Source organism: Salmo salar, chromosome 07, assembly GCF_965601325.2.
Source record: "Salmo salar chromosome 07, fSalSal1, whole genome shotgun sequence".
Lineage (NCBI taxonomy): Eukaryota > Metazoa > Chordata > Actinopteri > Salmoniformes > Salmonidae > Salmo > Salmo salar.
This window is the reverse complement of record NC_138297.1, coordinates 26734043-26751119: the sequence shown is the minus strand read 5'-3', so window position 1 is coordinate 26751119 and position 17077 is coordinate 26734043. Positions and strand designations below refer to the sequence as shown.

The 17077-nt window shown below is 43.7% G+C and overlaps 1 protein-coding gene across 1 annotated transcript in view; it reads right to left on the bottom strand.

Annotated features, from left to right (window-relative positions):
* Nucleotides 1–1480: 1480 nt before the first annotated feature.
* poln (polymerase (DNA directed) nu) overlaps nt 1481–17077 on the bottom strand; it is a 71636-nt gene continuing 56039 nt past the window's right edge. The window contains exons 17-22 of the mRNA XM_014206966.3: nt 13098–13229; nt 4791–4901; nt 4581–4659; nt 3635–3702; nt 3226–3287; nt 1481–2179 (exon numbers count right to left, since the gene is read on the bottom strand). Of these exons, the coding sequence (XP_014062441.3) occupies nt 2087–2179; nt 3226–3287; nt 3635–3702; nt 4581–4659; nt 4791–4901; nt 13098–13229 (545 nt within the window). The 3' untranslated portion in view covers nt 1481–2086. The remainder of the gene's footprint in view (nt 2180–3225; nt 3288–3634; nt 3703–4580; nt 4660–4790; nt 4902–13097; nt 13230–17077) is intronic.

Below are 17077 nucleotides of genomic sequence, written 5' to 3'. Positions count from 1 at the left end.
ACCTTGGTATAGAGGCTCCAAAAAGAGAACTCTACAATATTCACCTTGATATAGAGGCGTTAAAAATCAAACAACTATATTTTTAGCCTTAAATTTCCATTAGGAAGGATCCAGCCTTAGGTCTCTCTCTCACTCAACACTCATCTACCCTGTCGCCATGGGGATGCTGGTGGGCTATCTGGAGATAACTCTGTTGCCCTTGACAACTACAGGCTTTTAAGGGACCCTTTGGCCTTGGTTTCCTGTTAACATACCATTCTGTTCTTTTAGTTATTATAATGAACACAAATAGCCGTCCGTCACACATCATACTCGTTCACATAATAGTCATTATATAACACATACAGAACCGTCTGTTTCCATACAAACAAAGCATTGGGTTACCAAAGGTTGTAACCATTATCAACTTGTGTAGGCTGAGTCACTCACACACTGAGGCTCTCCTCCACTACCCTCCATCCTCCCCCTGAAGTGAATACGCTCTCCAAAAATTGCACACATGCCACTTTCACGTCCATCCGTCCCCCATCCCTTGAGCTGTGGCTGAGTTCCCTTGAGCTGTGGAACAATGAAAGGGAAAAGGAGGAGGGGAGGAGAGGAGGGAACTTGCCTGCTATTGTAGTGACCAGACCATTGGTCAGGGTAAAATAACACTCAGTTGAAAAATCCCTGTAAGCTCACTGATACCGTCCAAGACCATCTCCATAAAGATGCAGTACCTACCATAGGTGTACTCTGAAACATGTATCCTTATTCTATTTCTATGGCAACTGTACTTAAAAGGACAGACATACTGTATACTCTGAATGTCTGAAGACATGGCAGGACAATAGAGAACAAGTTTGTTCTAAACAACAACTAAAAACTTCATATTAGCACCCAGTGATATTGTGACTTTTTGTTCTAAACAGCAACATATTACCCAGTGATGTTGTGACATTCATCAAATAGGTCATGCATTTTAGAAATTATCATCTGAATTTCATTGTGTCCAGTCCTTCTTCCAGACATATTTTATTGGCGGTCATAGAGGACAGTGTGTGTGGAAGTGTTTTTTACATTGATTTTTTAAACCTTTATTTAACTAGGCAAGTCAGATTCTTATTTACAATGACGGCCTACTGGGGAACAGGGGCAGAACGACAGATTTTTACCTTGTCAGCGCCGGGGATTCGATCCAGCAAACTTTCAGTTACTGGCCCAACACTCTAACCACTAGGCTACCTGCCGCCAAAGATCTCACCATCTCTGGCAGCGACCAGGAACTGGGTCAGGCACTGTGTGTGACAGAGACAAAAGAGCGAGGCTCTCCAGTAGCCAAATAAGCTGATAAAAGACTAGTTCAGAATGAACAAGGAATGGCTGACTGCGCCCAGGGCGAGTGGAATTCGACGATATGTTTGAAATCAGTGAACCACTCCAATGGGAGAAGAGCGAGAGGCTTAATAAAGAAAATAGAAGTTCATTAAAGAAATGCAAAGACTAGATCGTTTCACTTTATTGTAGAAATACATTGACCTGTCCAGCTTTACTTTACAATTAATGCAATAATAGGAAATTCAGACAGGATATCAGTTAATAAATACAATCAAACATAGTATAGAACCTTAAAAAAAAACTCTGACTGCTATCTAGCTAATCAGGTATATTTACTGTAGCTGAAAAATACTTTTAAAAAGGCAACAATGCCAAACAAATTTCTCAAAGTGTGGTTTTTCCTTGGCAACGGAACACAGAAACCAAAAATCTAAACAAGAGGGGTGAGAACAGAAAAATGTGAAGAGAGGAGGACTACAATTCCACAAAATGGAGGGAGGGTGAAAAAAGAGAAACTGATGCGTTCCAGTGGGAGGCTCCTGCCGGTGCCCCCTGATACGGCAGAGAGAGAGGGGGGTGTGTGTGTGTGTGTGAGAGAGAGAGAGAATTGGATAGAGAGAGGGAGAGAGAGAGAGAGAGAGAGGGAGCGAGAAGGAGAATTGGGAGCTTGGAGGAGCTGCATCTGCCTGGTTTCCATAGCGATGGGGATGCAACACAATGAGGGAGAGAAGAGGGAGAGAGATAGAGAGTAAGAGATGGAGAGAGGGACTCAGGAAGAGGGGGGGAGAGATGTTTGGGGGAGGTGTAGTTCGGACATGGAGCCCCAGGACTTGCCACTTGAGACCGCCACCTTCAGGGGGACCTGGGTAAAACACACAGGGTGGGGGAGGGGGACATCAAACTGAGGTGTATTTGTGTGTATGTAAGCGTGTGTAAGACATCAGCATTGGCAGGAGTGTGGAGAAGAGGTGTGTGTGTGTGTGTGACAGCGTGTGCGTAGTACCACTCTGACCTAGATTCTCATCATCACTCACCTGGCCTCCCGCTGTCACACAGCAAGACAGGAAGCAGCTAGCTACTGGAGCTACTACCTTACCAATAAAACACATACTAGGCCTATGCTAAGCTAACTTAGCTAGTTTCCTTGCTAGCTACTGGAGCTACTACCTTACCAATAATACACATACTTGGCCTACGCTAAGCTAACATAGCTAGTTTCCTTGCTAGATACTGGAGTTACTACCTTACCAATAAAACACATACTAGGCCTACGCTAAGCTAACTTAGCTAGTTTCCTTGCTAGCTACTGGAGCTACTACCTTATCAATAAAACACATACTAGGCCTACGCTAAGCTAACTTAGCTAGTTTCCTTGCTAGCTACTGGAGCTACTACCTTATCAATAAAACACATACTAGGCCTACGCTAAGCTAACTTAGCTAGTTTCCTTGCTAGCTACTGGAGCTACTACCTTATCAATAAAACACATACTAGGCCTACACTAAGCTAACTTAGCTAGTTTCCTTGCTAGCTACTGGAGCTACTACCTTATCAATAAAACACATACTAGGCCTACGCTAAGCTAACTTAGCTAGTTTCCTTGCTAGCTACTGGAGCTACTACCTTATCAATAAAACACATACTAGACCTATGCTAAGCTAACTTAGCTAGTTTCCTTGCTAGTCTCTCTGCGAACTACTGAAGATAATAAAGGCTAAGCACATATCCCAGCTAGCGACCGGCGCTATTTCCTTTAGAATAAAACATAGCATGACGATAGGTTAAGTTAACCAGTCTCCCTGGTTGACAATATCAGCAAATGAAATACACACAACTGCTACAGTACATATAAAAATGTAAAATAAAATACTTTTCCTTACTTTTAGTTCTTTAGTCCTATTCACTTACTTTGAGATGAACTCCCAGACAATCGATGTGTTGCAGGGACTCCATAGTGTTCTTGACCAACACTGTGTCACAAAGGGACAGACAGAAACACATACTAATAAATAAAACAATACAAGCCATTTAGCAGACGCTTTTATCCAAAGCAACTTACAGTCATGTGTGTATACATTTGTATGGGTGGATCCAGTGGGAATCGTACCCACGGCCCTTGGTGTTGCAAGCGCCATGTTCTACCAACGGAACCACACAGGACCCCACTGAGCCACACAGGACCACATATTACATATGAATATCTCTGATGAGTTGAAGTAGGTCGAAGCTTGAAGATTATATATCTCATGTGTATGACCTGGAGAGAAGAGGGGGATTGTGTGACGTCTGACCTTTGTGTGATTGTGTGACGTCTCACCTGCGAACTCCTCCACCTGAGAGTCCTCCACCTCGTAGAGCAGCTCGTCATGGAGCTGAGCTATCAGCCTGGACAGGACATAATACATAAAGAGATAGTGAGAGAAATAAAGAAAGAGAGAAAGAAAGAAAAGGGGACAAGCGGTGAGAGAGACAAAGGAATAGAGAAGAAAACATCGCCTCCCGACTGGCGCAGCGGTCTAAGGCAGTGCATCGCAGTGCTAGAGGCGTCACTACAGACCCTGGTTTGATCCCAATCGGCCGTGATCGGAAGTCCCATAGGGTGGCGCACAAGTGGCCCAGCGTCGTCCGGGTTACGGGAGGGTTGGGCCAGGGTAGGCCGTCATTGTAAATAAGAATTTGTTCTTAACTGACTTGCCTAGTTAAATAAAGGTGAAAGAAAAAAGAAATAGAGGGAGGGAGTAAAGAAGACAGAGAGAAAACAACGTGGGCTGCGTCAGAGAGAGCACTCAGGGTAAAAAGACAAAGATGAGTGGTTGAAACTGATGATTGCGGCGAGGTAAGTGAATGATGTGGAGTGACTGGATGACCCTGAGCTATGATTAGGAGGGATGGGTGGAGGGAGGGGAGAGAGGGAAAGGGAGAGAGAGGGCAAGGAAGGGAGGGCATGGAGGGAGTTGGAAAGGGAGGGAAAGCGGGAAGGATGGAGGAAGGGAAAGAGAATCTTGGCAGCAGGGTTGGTAGATTCAATTTGAACTCAGAAGATAAATTGAAAGTCAATTCCTGGAATGAAAATTGCCCATTATTGTATGGAGAACAGGAGGAGGAAGAGAAGGGTGAGGAGAGGTGAAGTTGGGCTGCATCCCAAATGGCACCGTATTCTGTAGATAGTGCACTACTAATGGCAAGAACCCATAGGGCTCTGGCCAAAAGTAGTGCACTATATAGGAAATAGGGTACCATTTGGGATGTAGTCTTGGTCTAACCTGGCGGAGAGAGAGCTGGAGGAGGAGACTTGAGAGAAGATACGGATCATGGCCATCTTACACAGGTCAGCAGCTGACCCTAGAGAGAAGAAACAGAAAGCCAGAAGAAGAGAAGTTAACACATGCACGCATACACTCAAGCTCACACACACACACACACACACACACACACACACACACACACACACACGCCCGTCCCCTCCACACTACCTTGGACCACAAAGTTGACGGCCTGTCTCTCAGCCTGCATGCGGACTCCCCAGTCTGTAGAGTGGATGTGAGGAAGTGTCCTTCGCCGGCCCATAATAGACACCACGTAACCTAGGCAACAACAACACACAGGTACAGTACTAGAGGTTATTTACACTGCAATTGAAAGATATGAGGAAGGATGATGTGTTTGGTATTCTAACAGGTTTTATTCTGGATCAAAAGGGGGCTTAGGTGGTGGGCGCGGTACGGGGCCTTGCAATGGGCGTGGTTGGCCCGGCTGAATTATAGAGAACATTTTGGCTGTGTAGAGAAATGCTGGTATTTTTAAATCAATTTCCTGCAATTCTACACCTTTCTTAATGGAGCTGGGATCCATGTTTGCAGTTTTAAAGCTAATTTGCTGCAATTCTACACTTTTTGCCATGTACCTGAGAGAACATTTGGCAGTTTTAAAGCTAATTTCCTGCAATTCTATGCATTTTGCATTGGCTAATGCTGTGTTCTTTTGCTCAAACATAATAACAAAATCTATACTGCTAAATTCATTGTTTTTTTTAAATTTTCAAGCTTTTATTTTGGTGATTATTGTTAGTTCTCAAAGATTATATATATTTTTTTAAATTACAGAGTGGCTGTGGTTCCGGATTTTCTGGAAATCCGATTTGATGCGGCAACAAAAAAAATAATGTGAGCACATTTTTTTAACGTAGCTGCTGCGCACTTCGCTGCCTACGTAGCTGCTGCTCAGTGCTGCTTTGATTGGTGATGAACGCCTTTGTCTGGTGTAGCCTACACACTTCATGTCGTACACAAAGGACATGGTCAACAACTACTGCATTCCATGTCTCAGTAAACTATTAAGCATAAGCTTGTTTTCATGTTTGTTTTTCAGGAGGGGAGCTAGGCTACATGCAGCTATTTACATGTTGTACACAAAAGATCAACGTGTTTGTACAACCTCGCAGATTGTTTCTTGCCCCAATGCAGTTACAGTGCATTCGGAAAGTATTCAGACCCCTTTTCCACATTTTGTTACCTTACAGACTTTTTCTAAAATGGATTCAATTGTTTTTCTCCCTGATCAACCTACACACAGTACCCCATAATTACAATGAAAAAAGTTTTTTTAGACATTTTTGCAGATGTATTAAAAATAAAAAACTGAAATATAACATTTACATAAGTATTCAGACCCTTTACTCAGTACTTTGTTGAAGCAACTTTGGCAGTTATTATAGCCTTGAGTATGACGCTACAAGCTTGGCACACCTGTATTTGGGGACTTTCTCCCATTCTTCTCTGCAGATCCTCTCAAGCCCTGTCAGGTTGGCTGGAGAGCATCGCTGCACCGCTATTTTCAGGTCTCTCCAGAGATGTTTGATCGGGTTCAAGTCCGGGCTCTGGCTGGGCCACTCAAGGACAATCAGAGGCTTGTCCCGAAGCCACTCTTGCGTTGTCTTGGCTGTGTGCTTAGGGTCGTTCTCCTGTTGGAAGGTGAACCTTTGCCCTCAGTCTGAGGTCCTGAGCGCTCTGGAGTAGGTTTTCATCAAGGATCTCTCTGTACTTTGCTCTGTTCATTTTTCCTCGATCCTGACTAGTCTTCAAGTCCCTGCCGCTGAAAAACATTCCCACAGCATGATGCTGCCACCACCATTTTTATTTAACCTTTATTTAACTAGAAAAGTCAGTTAAGAACAAATTATTATTTAAAATGACGGCCTACACCGACCAAACCCGGACGACGCTGGGCCAATTGTGCACTGCCCTATGGGACACCCAATCACAGCGGTTGTGATATAGCCTGGATTCAAACCAGTGTGTCTGTAGTGACGCCTCTAGCACTGAGATGCAGTGTCTTAGACCGCTGCGCGACTCGGGAGCCCATAGGGATAATGCCAGGTTTCCTCCAGACGTGACGCTCGGCATTCAGGACATAGAGTTCAATGTTAGTTTCATCAGACCAGAGAATCTTGTTTCTCATGGTCTGTGTCCTTTAGGTGCCTTTTGGCAAACTCCAAGCGGGCTGTCATGTGCCTTTTACTGAGGAGTGGCTTCCGTCTGGCCACTCTACCCATAAAGGCCTAATTGGTGGAGTTCTGCAGAGATGGTTGTCCTTCTGGGAGGATCTCCAATCTCCACAGAGGAACTCTGGAGCTCTGTCAGAGTGACCATAGGGTTCTTGGTCACCTCTCTGACTAAGGCCCTTCTCCCCCGATTTCTCATTTTGGCCGGGCAGCCAGCTCTAGAAAGAGTCTTGGTGGTTCCAAACTTCTTCCATTTAAGAATGATGGAGGCCACTGTGTTCTTGGGGACCTTCAATGCTGCAGGCATTTTTTGGTACCCTTCCCCAGATCTGTGCCTTGACACAATTATGTCTCGGAGCTTTACGGACAATTCCTTCGACCTCATGGCTTGGTTTTTGCTCTGACATGCACTGCCAACTGTGGGACCTTATGGTGTGTGTGTAACGCGGGTCGTATAAAGGGGACCAAGGCGCAGCGTGTAGAGTGCTCATATTTACTTTTAATGAATATACTTTTTAACAAAACGACCGACAACAGTTCCGTCAGGTGACATACACTAAACAGAAAACAACTACCCACAAAACCCAGGAAGAAAAACCCCTACTTAAATATGATCTCTAATCAGAGGCAACGGGGATCAGCTGCCTCCAATTAGAGATCAACCCAAACAATCCCAACATAGAAATAGAAAAACTAGAACTTAAACATAGAAATAGAAAACATAGAAAAACACCCCCTGTCACGCCCTGACCTACTCTACTATAGAAAATGACATCTTACTTGGGTCAGGACGTGACAGTGTGCCTTTCCAAATCATCCCCAATAAATTGAATTTACCACAGGTGGACTACAATCATGTTGCAAAAACATCTCAAGGATGATCAACGGAAACAGGATGCACCCTGAGATCAATTTCGAGTCTCATAATAAAGGGTCTGAATACTGAATATATTTTTTTTGTTACATACATTTTCTAAAATGTCTAAAAACCAGTCTTCGCTTTGTAATTATGGGGTATTGTGTCTAGAGTGATGAGGGGAAAAAAGCATTTAATCAATTTTAGAATAAGGCTGTAACGTAAAATAAAGTCAAGAGGTCGGCATACTTTGAAGGCTACTCATTGTAGCTTTCATAATGCAGCTATCTAAGAATATCAAAGGGTTAGACATGCAGTCTAATTGACTAATTCATGTTATTTTTTCATCATCATTGCAAACATTGGCTAAGCAGGAGGCAGACAGGCAGTCAAAGTAGTAGCGTTATTTTTCAGCAACTCTGATTAGTGGCTAAGATATGGCAGCAAGTATAAATATTAGCCTACAACAGCACACAAAATGCAGATTGTTTTTCTCCAATGCAATGTGTAGTTCAACCGCAATAACCATTATAACAGACATAACGGCCTTCATTGTAGCCTTCATAATGTAGCCTTCATAATATAGCCTTCATTGTAGCCTTCATTGTAGCCTTAAATGTTCGTTCAAATCGCCACAGGGTTTTTATTTCAGCTGTGTAGAAATATGATGTAGAGACCTAGGCTCTATCATCATGGTTCAGAAGAGGGTGATTAACGAGAGAACCGTGAAGGGTGCTGTGTGTGTGAAATAAGTCATGCGCAGAACTTGATCCATATCCACAGCTTTGAGAAAGACGTTTCCAGAGGGGCGAGGCTGAAAACTCAGTATTCGCTGCTACGGCCTAAAAAAGATATACTGTATGTCCATGATCTTTTCTACATACGTTATATCTTGCTTTTATTCAATTCATTTTACACATGAAAGCGTTTTTTTTGTTATATCCCAAAAATGTATATAACAAAAAATCATAATGTTACACTGTTTGACAGCCGGCCCAAGAATTTCAATGGGGAAAAATCCCTGTTCTAACAATAAAACAGACGGCATGACTGCATTTATTTAACTCCAGTAAGCAAAGTCCCCTGTCATAACAGCACTGTAAACTAGTTGGGTGACACACACACACACACACACACACACACACACACACACACACACACACACACACACACACACACACACACACACACACACACACACACACACACACACACACACACACACACACACACACACACACACACTCAAACTTTCCATCCCTGACACTCAGACTTCCCAACCACCAACCCACCCACACACCCACCCACACGTGCCCACGTCAGGCATGTCTGTCCTAGTGCATTCCAGTACTAGGACAAAGGGCCCAGGCTTTACAGGCAAATCCTTCTGGAACACAGTGAGGTAATCCACAGCCCTACACACAGAATGACCCTCTGTAACGTGTTTGTGTGTGTTTGCAGTGTGTGTGTTTTCATTCATAGCATCTGTGTTCGCAGTGAGTGTGTGTCGGTTGTATTATTTCACCCCATACAGCGGGGGCTACACGCGTGACCTGGCCTACAGGAATGTGACCTGTTGGTCTAGGGTATAATGACAAGCATGTAAAAGGGCTAACTTGTTGTCAACATTCATTCATGAGTCACGGATGACTAGTGTGATGGTCATACATAGGAATGTGCATGGGTGTGAATGTTGATGTTTGACTGTGTTGGAGCCATGAATGAGGCATGCGTGTGTACATTGACTGTACAAAACATTAAGAACACCTGCTCTTTCCATGACCAGGTGAATCCATGAAAAACAGCCCCAGACCATTATTCCTCCTCCACCAAATTTTACAGTTGGCACTATGCATTCGGGCAGGTAGTGTTCTCCTGGCATCCGCCAAACCCAGATTCGTCCGTTGGACTGCCAGATGGTGAAGCGTGATTTATCACTCCAGAGATCGCGTTTCCACTGCTCCAGAGTCCAATGACGGCGAGCCATTGAAACCCATTGTATGAAGCTCCCGACAAAGAGTTATTGTGCAGACGTTGCTTCCAGAGACAGTTTTGAACTTGGTTGTGAGTGTTGCAACCGAGGACAGACTAATTTTACGTGCTACGTGCTTCAGCACTCAGCGGTCTCGTTGTGTGAGCTTGTGTGGCCTACCACTTTGCGGCTGAGCCGTTGCTTCTCCTAGACATTTTCACTTCACAATAACAGCCCTTACCGTTGACAGGGGCAGCTCTAGCAGGGCAAACATTTGATGTACTGACTTGTTGGAAAGGTGGCATCCTATGACGGTGCCACGCCGAAAGTCACTGAGCTCTTCAGTAAGGCCATTCTACTGCCAATGTTTGTCTGTGGAGATTGCATGGCTGTGTGCTCGATTTTATACACCGGCAGTGGCGTAACGTACTTAAGTAAAAATACTTTAAAGTACTACTTAAGTAGTTTTTTGGGGTATCTGTACTTTACTATTTATCTTTTTGCCAACTTTTACTTCATTACATTCCTAAAGAAAATAATGTACTTTTTACTCTATACATTTTCCCTGACATCCAAAAGTACTTGTTACATTTTGACAGGAAAATGGTCCAATTCACACACTTATCAAGAGAACATACCTGGTCATCCCTACTGCTTCTGATTTGGTGGACTCACTAAACACAAATGCTTCGTTTGTAAATTATGTGTGAGTTTTGGAGTGTGCCACTGGCTATCTGTCAATTTGTTTTTACAAATGTTTTATTGTGAAGTCTGGTTTGCTTAATATAACGAATTTTAAATGGTGTCTACTTTTACTTTTGATACTTAAGTACATTTTAGCAATTCCATTTACTTCTGATACTTAAGTATATTTTAAACCAAATACTTTTAGATTTTTACTGAAGTAGTATTTTACTGGGTGACTTTCACTTTTACTTGAGTCATTTTCTATTAAGGTATCTTTACTTTTACTCAAGTATGACAATTGAGTAATTTTCCCACCACTGTATACAGGTCAGCAACGGGTGTGGCTGAAATAGCCGAATCCACTAATTTGAAGGGGAGTCCACATACTTTGTATATACAACAACAAAAAAACTATAGAAAGCACAGTTTACTAATTGTGACAACAGGGTGTTAAATCAAATAACATTGGCATCATGACAGGCTATGGCCTATCTAGTGTCACTCATCAAAATAAAAATGGACCTGTTTCACAAGCCCACATAGAAAACAGTGAAGAAAGATCTAACATTTTTTTTATTTAATTGAGGCTTACTATTTCAGCTGATGATGAGGAGAATGTACGTAAAAGGCAAATAGAACACTAGAAGGCACTGTGGTAGGCTACATGTGTTGGGCCTTACATATCAAACGCTGCACTGCAGATAGGCTAAGTGTCCATCTCGTTGCTCAGGTCAGGCCGGGGGAGCAGTTTCCTTCAAGTTCTTGATAAAGTCAATTGCGGCGGTCGGGTTGTTGAACTCCGCTTGGTAGTGTGATCCTCAGCTCAGCTGGGAAGAAGAGGCCAAACTTTACTCCCGGACAGGCGTGCAGAAGACGCTTTGCGTTGTCAAACGCTGCTCGTTTCTTGGCCGCGGAGGCAGTGAAGTCTGGAAGATGGACAGTCTCTTGATGTGTGTGTGTGTAGGTTTACTATCTATTACACATCAGTGTTTGTGAACTGAAGATGCATCTGTAAATCCCCTTTTCACTGTGTCCTCTTGATGACTTGTCCTATTTTCTCTCTCTCTCTCTCTTTTAATTTCCCCTGTTGGTACTGGATATATAAAGCTCCCCGCCACCTCCTCCTCTTCCCTTCATCATGTCTTTAGAAGTATAGGTATGACACATGTCCTTTGGGGACCTCCCTGATAGTGTGTGATGGCTAAGGAAGTATATGGAAAATAAGAGAGGATGCCAGTGCGAAATGGGGCCAGAGCTCATTTCAACATCAGAGTATAAATCAACAATTCTGTTTTGATGAGAGAGGCATGCACAGCCAGATAGCACTATATTCAGTTAGAGAAAATGGCTACACACACAGGCGCACACACACACACACACACACACACACACACACAGGCGCACACACAGGCGCACACACATACACAGGCGCACACACACACACAGGCACACACGCACACACACACACACACACACACACACACACACACACACACACACACACACACACACACACACACACACACACACACACACACACACACACACACACACACACACACACACACACACACACACACACACACAGCGGCCTCTTGGCCCTAGCTAGAGCAGATTCCAAGCTGAGATGTTTATTGATCAACTGAAATCTCTGTTAGGCTGTGAGAGAGGTAGAGGGAGAAAGAGAAAGTTAGGGAGAATGAAGCGAGAGAAAGAGAGAGTGAGAGGAGGGAAAAAGAGAGAAATAGAAGGAGAAAAATAAAGAGAGACAGCGAGAGAGAAAGAGGTTAGGGAGAGAGATAGTGTGTTTGTGTGAGAGAGAGAGAGAGAGAGAGAGAGAGAGAGAGAGAGAGAGAGAGAGAGAGCTCTGACAGGTGAGGCTGATAAATCCCAGGAGTGGCGCCACGGCGATGACTGAAATTACAACGGTTCGTTCCGGACGACATTACACTGGTCCCCAGCGAGCATGCTCAGTTACAGCATTTTTGTGGCGATCTGTGTGGCGTCTCACGAGCATTCCGTTGCGCTCGGCTCATTTAGAGATGAAGAGGGTGTAATAACGGTGATTGGTTGCCATGGGTGACAGAATGCTTGTCGGTGCGTGTCGGGGTCGATGGCTGTTATGCCACTATGACAGAGACCCTCTCTGCTATACTCTTTCTAGAAGTTTAAACTTTAACTGCATATTTTAACTGAATACAAAAATAATTTTTATCAGAATATTTTCTCAAAATGTTCCTACGGTAAAAAGCATCAATATATAAGATATCAGGATAACACAGAACATGTGTTTAGGGGGCAGGTCAATCTCAATGAACACAAGACGCAAGAAAAGCTAAGTATTCCTGAATCATTCTTGAGAAATCTTAGTCACACCAACCAACAATGTCTTTCCTCCATATCAGAGTTTTAAGCTGTAAAAGGTGTTTTCAGCGTTCAAAGACGTCGATTGGCCTATTGCCTGGACTAAATGTTTTCAGTGTGATTGAGAGCGCAGAGGCCAGGGAGTGTGTGTGTGTTGACTCTAGGCCGCAGTGCTACAGTCTCAAGTGTGCTGTGTTAGCATATCGGCCAGGATATATCGAGTGTCCTGGTTGAACCATTAACCCACCCCTCCAACCTCTCTCCTCCCCGTCCACAGGCAGTTTGTCTCAGTCATGCCAATACAAGCACATATTTTTCACACACAAACACGCATCCACCCATACGCACAGAAAGACACACACAGTGAGCCCACCCCCCCACCCCCTACTCCACACACATACCTTGTTTGTGGCACTGTTGGATGGTGGTGTGTATGAAGGTCTGGACCTCTCTGTAGGTGTGGAGGAAGCTGTCCTGGAAGTGTCTGGCCTGTTCAGCACTAACACCCAGGATGCCCGACAGACGCTCCCTACCTGGGGGAGACAGACAACCATAACATATAATCGGCCAAATTCAATGGCAGTTTTATCCATTCCCCTCTATTTATTTGGAGCCCCATTAGCTTTTGCAGAGGCAGCAGCTATTCTCCCTGAGTCCACTAAAAACATGACAAGTAACAAAACACTGGTACACTGACAGACAAGGACACTCACCCAAATGTGATATACAAACAATACAACAAAACATATAATAATAATAATAATAATACAAACAATACAACAACAAAAGATAATGTGTATGTGTAATCAAGGACTGATTTCGACCTGGGGCACAAGGTGAGTGCAATTAATTATCAGGTGGAACAGAAAACAAGCAGTACCCTGGACCTCCAAGGAAGAATTTGAATACCCCTGCCATATACCATAGCACAGTGATACAAAGTGATACAACATTTGTACCATAATATGTACAGTACCACTCAAAAGTTTGGACAGACCTACCCATTGAAAAAAAAATCTTATTTTTACTATTTTCTACATTGTAGAATAATAGTTAAGACATCAAAACTATGAAATAACACATATGGAATCATGTAGTAACCAAAGAAGTGTGAAAGAAATCAAAATATATTTTAGATTCTTCAAAGTTGCCACCCTTTGCCTTGATGACAGCTTTGCACACTCTTGGCATTCTCTCAACCAGCTTCACCTGGAATGCTTTTCTAACAGTCTTGAAGGAGTTCCCACATATGCTGAGCACTTGTTGACTGCTTTTCCTTCACTCTGTGGTCCAAATCATCCCAAACCATCTCAATTGGGTTCTGGTTAGGTGATTGTGGAGGCTAGGTCTTCTGCTGCAGTGCTCCATCACTCTCCTTCTTGGACAAAAATAGGCCTTACACAGCCTGGAGGAGTGTTTGGTCATTGTCCTCTTGAAAAACAAATGATAGTCCCACTAAGCACAAACCAGATGGGATGGCTTATCGCTGCGGAATGCTGTGGTAGCCATGCTGGTTAAGTGTGCCTTGAATTCAAAATAAATCTTTGACAGTGTCACCAGCAAAGCACCCCCACACCATCACACCTCCTCCTCCATGCTTCACGGTGGTAACAACACATGCGGAGATCATCCGTTTACCTACTCTGCGTCTCACAAAGGCACAACGGTTGGAACAAAAAATCTCAAATTTGGACTCATCAGACCAGAGGACAGATTTCCAACGGTCTAATGTCCATTGCTCGTGTTTTGTGGTCCAAGCAAGTCTCTCCTTCTTATTGGTGTCCTTTAGTACTGGTTTCTTGCAGCCGACCATGAAGGCCTGATTCACGATGTCTCCTCTGAACAGTTGATGTTGAGATGTGTCTGTTACTTGAACTCTGTGAAGCATTTATTGGGCTGCAATTTCTGAGGCTAGTAACTCTAATGAACTTATCTTCTGCAGCAGAAGTAACTCTGGGTCTTCCTTTCCTGTGGCGGTCCTCATGAGAGCCAGTTTCATCATAGCGCTTGATGGTTGAAGAAACTTTCAAAGTTCTTGAAATATTCCGTATTGACTGACCTTCATGTCTTAAAGTAATGATGGACTGTCGTTTCTCTTTGCTTATTTGAGCTGTTCTTGCCATAATATGAACTTCATATTTTACCAAATAGGGCTAGCTACTGTATACCACCCCTACCTTGTCACAACACAACTGATTGGCTGAAACGCATTATGAAGGAAAGAAATTCCACAAATTAACTTTTAACAAGGCACACCTGTTAATTGAAATGCATTCCAGGAGACTACCTCATGAAGCTGGTTGAGAGAATGTCAAGAGTGTGTAAAGCTGTCATCAAGGCAAAGGGTGGCTACTTTGAATAATCTAAAATCGATTTTGATTTGTTTAACACGTTTTTGTTTACTACATGATTCCATATGTATTATTTCATAGTTTTGATGTCTTCACTATTTTTGGACAATGTAGAAAATAGTAAAAATTAAGAAAAACCCTGGACCCCAGCCACCCCAGTCATAGACTCTCTCTACTACCGCATGGCAAGCGGTACCAGAGTGCCAAGTCTAGGACAAAAAGGCTTCTCAACAGTTTTTACCCCCAAGCCATAAGACTCCTGAACAGGTAATGAAATGGCTACCCGAACTATTTGCATTGTGTGCCCCCCCCAACCCCTCTTTTTTATGCTGCTGCTACTCTCTGTTTATAATATATATATAGTCACTTTAACTATACATTCATGTACATACTACCTCAATTGGCCCGACCAACCAGTGCTCCCGCACATTGGCTAACCGGGCTATCTGCATTGTGTCCCGCCACCCGCCACCCCCTCTTTTACGCTACTGCTACTATCTGTTCATCATATATGCATAGTCACGTTAACCATATGTACATACTACCTCAATCAGCCAGACTAACCGGTGTCTGTATGTAGCCTCGCTACTTTTATAGCCTCGCTACTGTATATAGCCTGCCTTTTTACTGTTGTTTTATTTCTTTACTTACCTATTGTTCACCTAATACCTTTTTTGCACTATTGGTTAGAGCCTGTAAGTAAGCATTTCACTGTAAGGTCTACACCTGTTGTATTCGGTGCACGTGACAAATAAACTTTGATTTGATTTGAATGAGTAGGTGTGTCCAAACTCTTGACTGGTACTGTAAATATATAGAAAAAGTTACATCAGGAAATCATCTCAAAGTAATGCCACTGACTGCTTGCCCCATCTATGATGTGAGTGCAGAGATCACTATCGGCCATTCCACCCTAGCTCTGGCCCAAAGGAGATTCTAGTCGAGAGAGTCGTGTCTCTGTGTGCTCAGTATGTGAGTCTGTGTGTGTTTGTGTGTTCATAGGGTCAGAATGTTTGTGTATATTTGTGTTCACAGACTGCGTGTGTGTCTGTGTTCTGCAGCACTGTGTTTGTGTGTTCACAGTGTGTTTATTCGCAGCGTGTGTGTTCCGTGGCACTGTGTGTGTCTGTGTTCTGTGGGTTAACGCGCGGCTGGTGATGAATAATGTTCTGCCAGACAGAGGGAGCGCCAGGGATGGTGTAGCAGGAGGGGGCAGTTGGCCCAGCGGAGACAGGCGCTAAGCCCCAAATCTGTGCCAGTCTGGGGCCCCTGCCTGGGTGGACGTGCCCCCCGTGCCCTCTACACGCACACACACCCGGGGAGACACAGGGAGAGAGTGTGAACATGCAGGGATAGTGTGAGTGTGTTTTGGGGGGACGGCGGCTCTATGTCACACAGAGAGATGGAGTTGGTCTGTTTGTGAAAATCATATACCTCTGTGTGAGTGTCAGTATGTATCTGTGCAGTATGGATGTGTGTGTGTGTGTGTGTGTGTGTGTGTGTGTGTGTGTGTGTGTACAGGCGAGTCCGAGATAGAGGTAATTGACACAGTGCTGATTTTCTCAAAAACAAATGAAATCACAAAAAAGGTGTCTGGACCATCCTGTAGGATGCCATTTGCATAAAACATAGAGATTTGGCTGTATAAAAGAAAATGTCTCCACTTCAAAAGGCTTCTGAATTTTGTAATTTCCACTCTGACATTTCTGACTTGATCATTCACATTTCCTGTTGCTTCAGGATTATTTTCCTGCTGTAGCAAACTGGCTCAAATTAAGATCCTACATCTGTAATATGGTAGCTCAATGACTTTAAATCATTTTTACCACTATGATAACATTGTACCGCCAGTAGGAGTGGGAACACCAATGATACATTTTAGGTAAATGGAGGCCACAAATGCTCAAATCTAATGTTAGTTCCCTTCAGCAGCATACCACCCTGCATCCTATTGCTGGCTTGCTTCTGAACCTAAGCAGGGTAGCTACCTGGATGGGAGACCAGATGTTGCTGGAAGCAGTGTTGGAGGG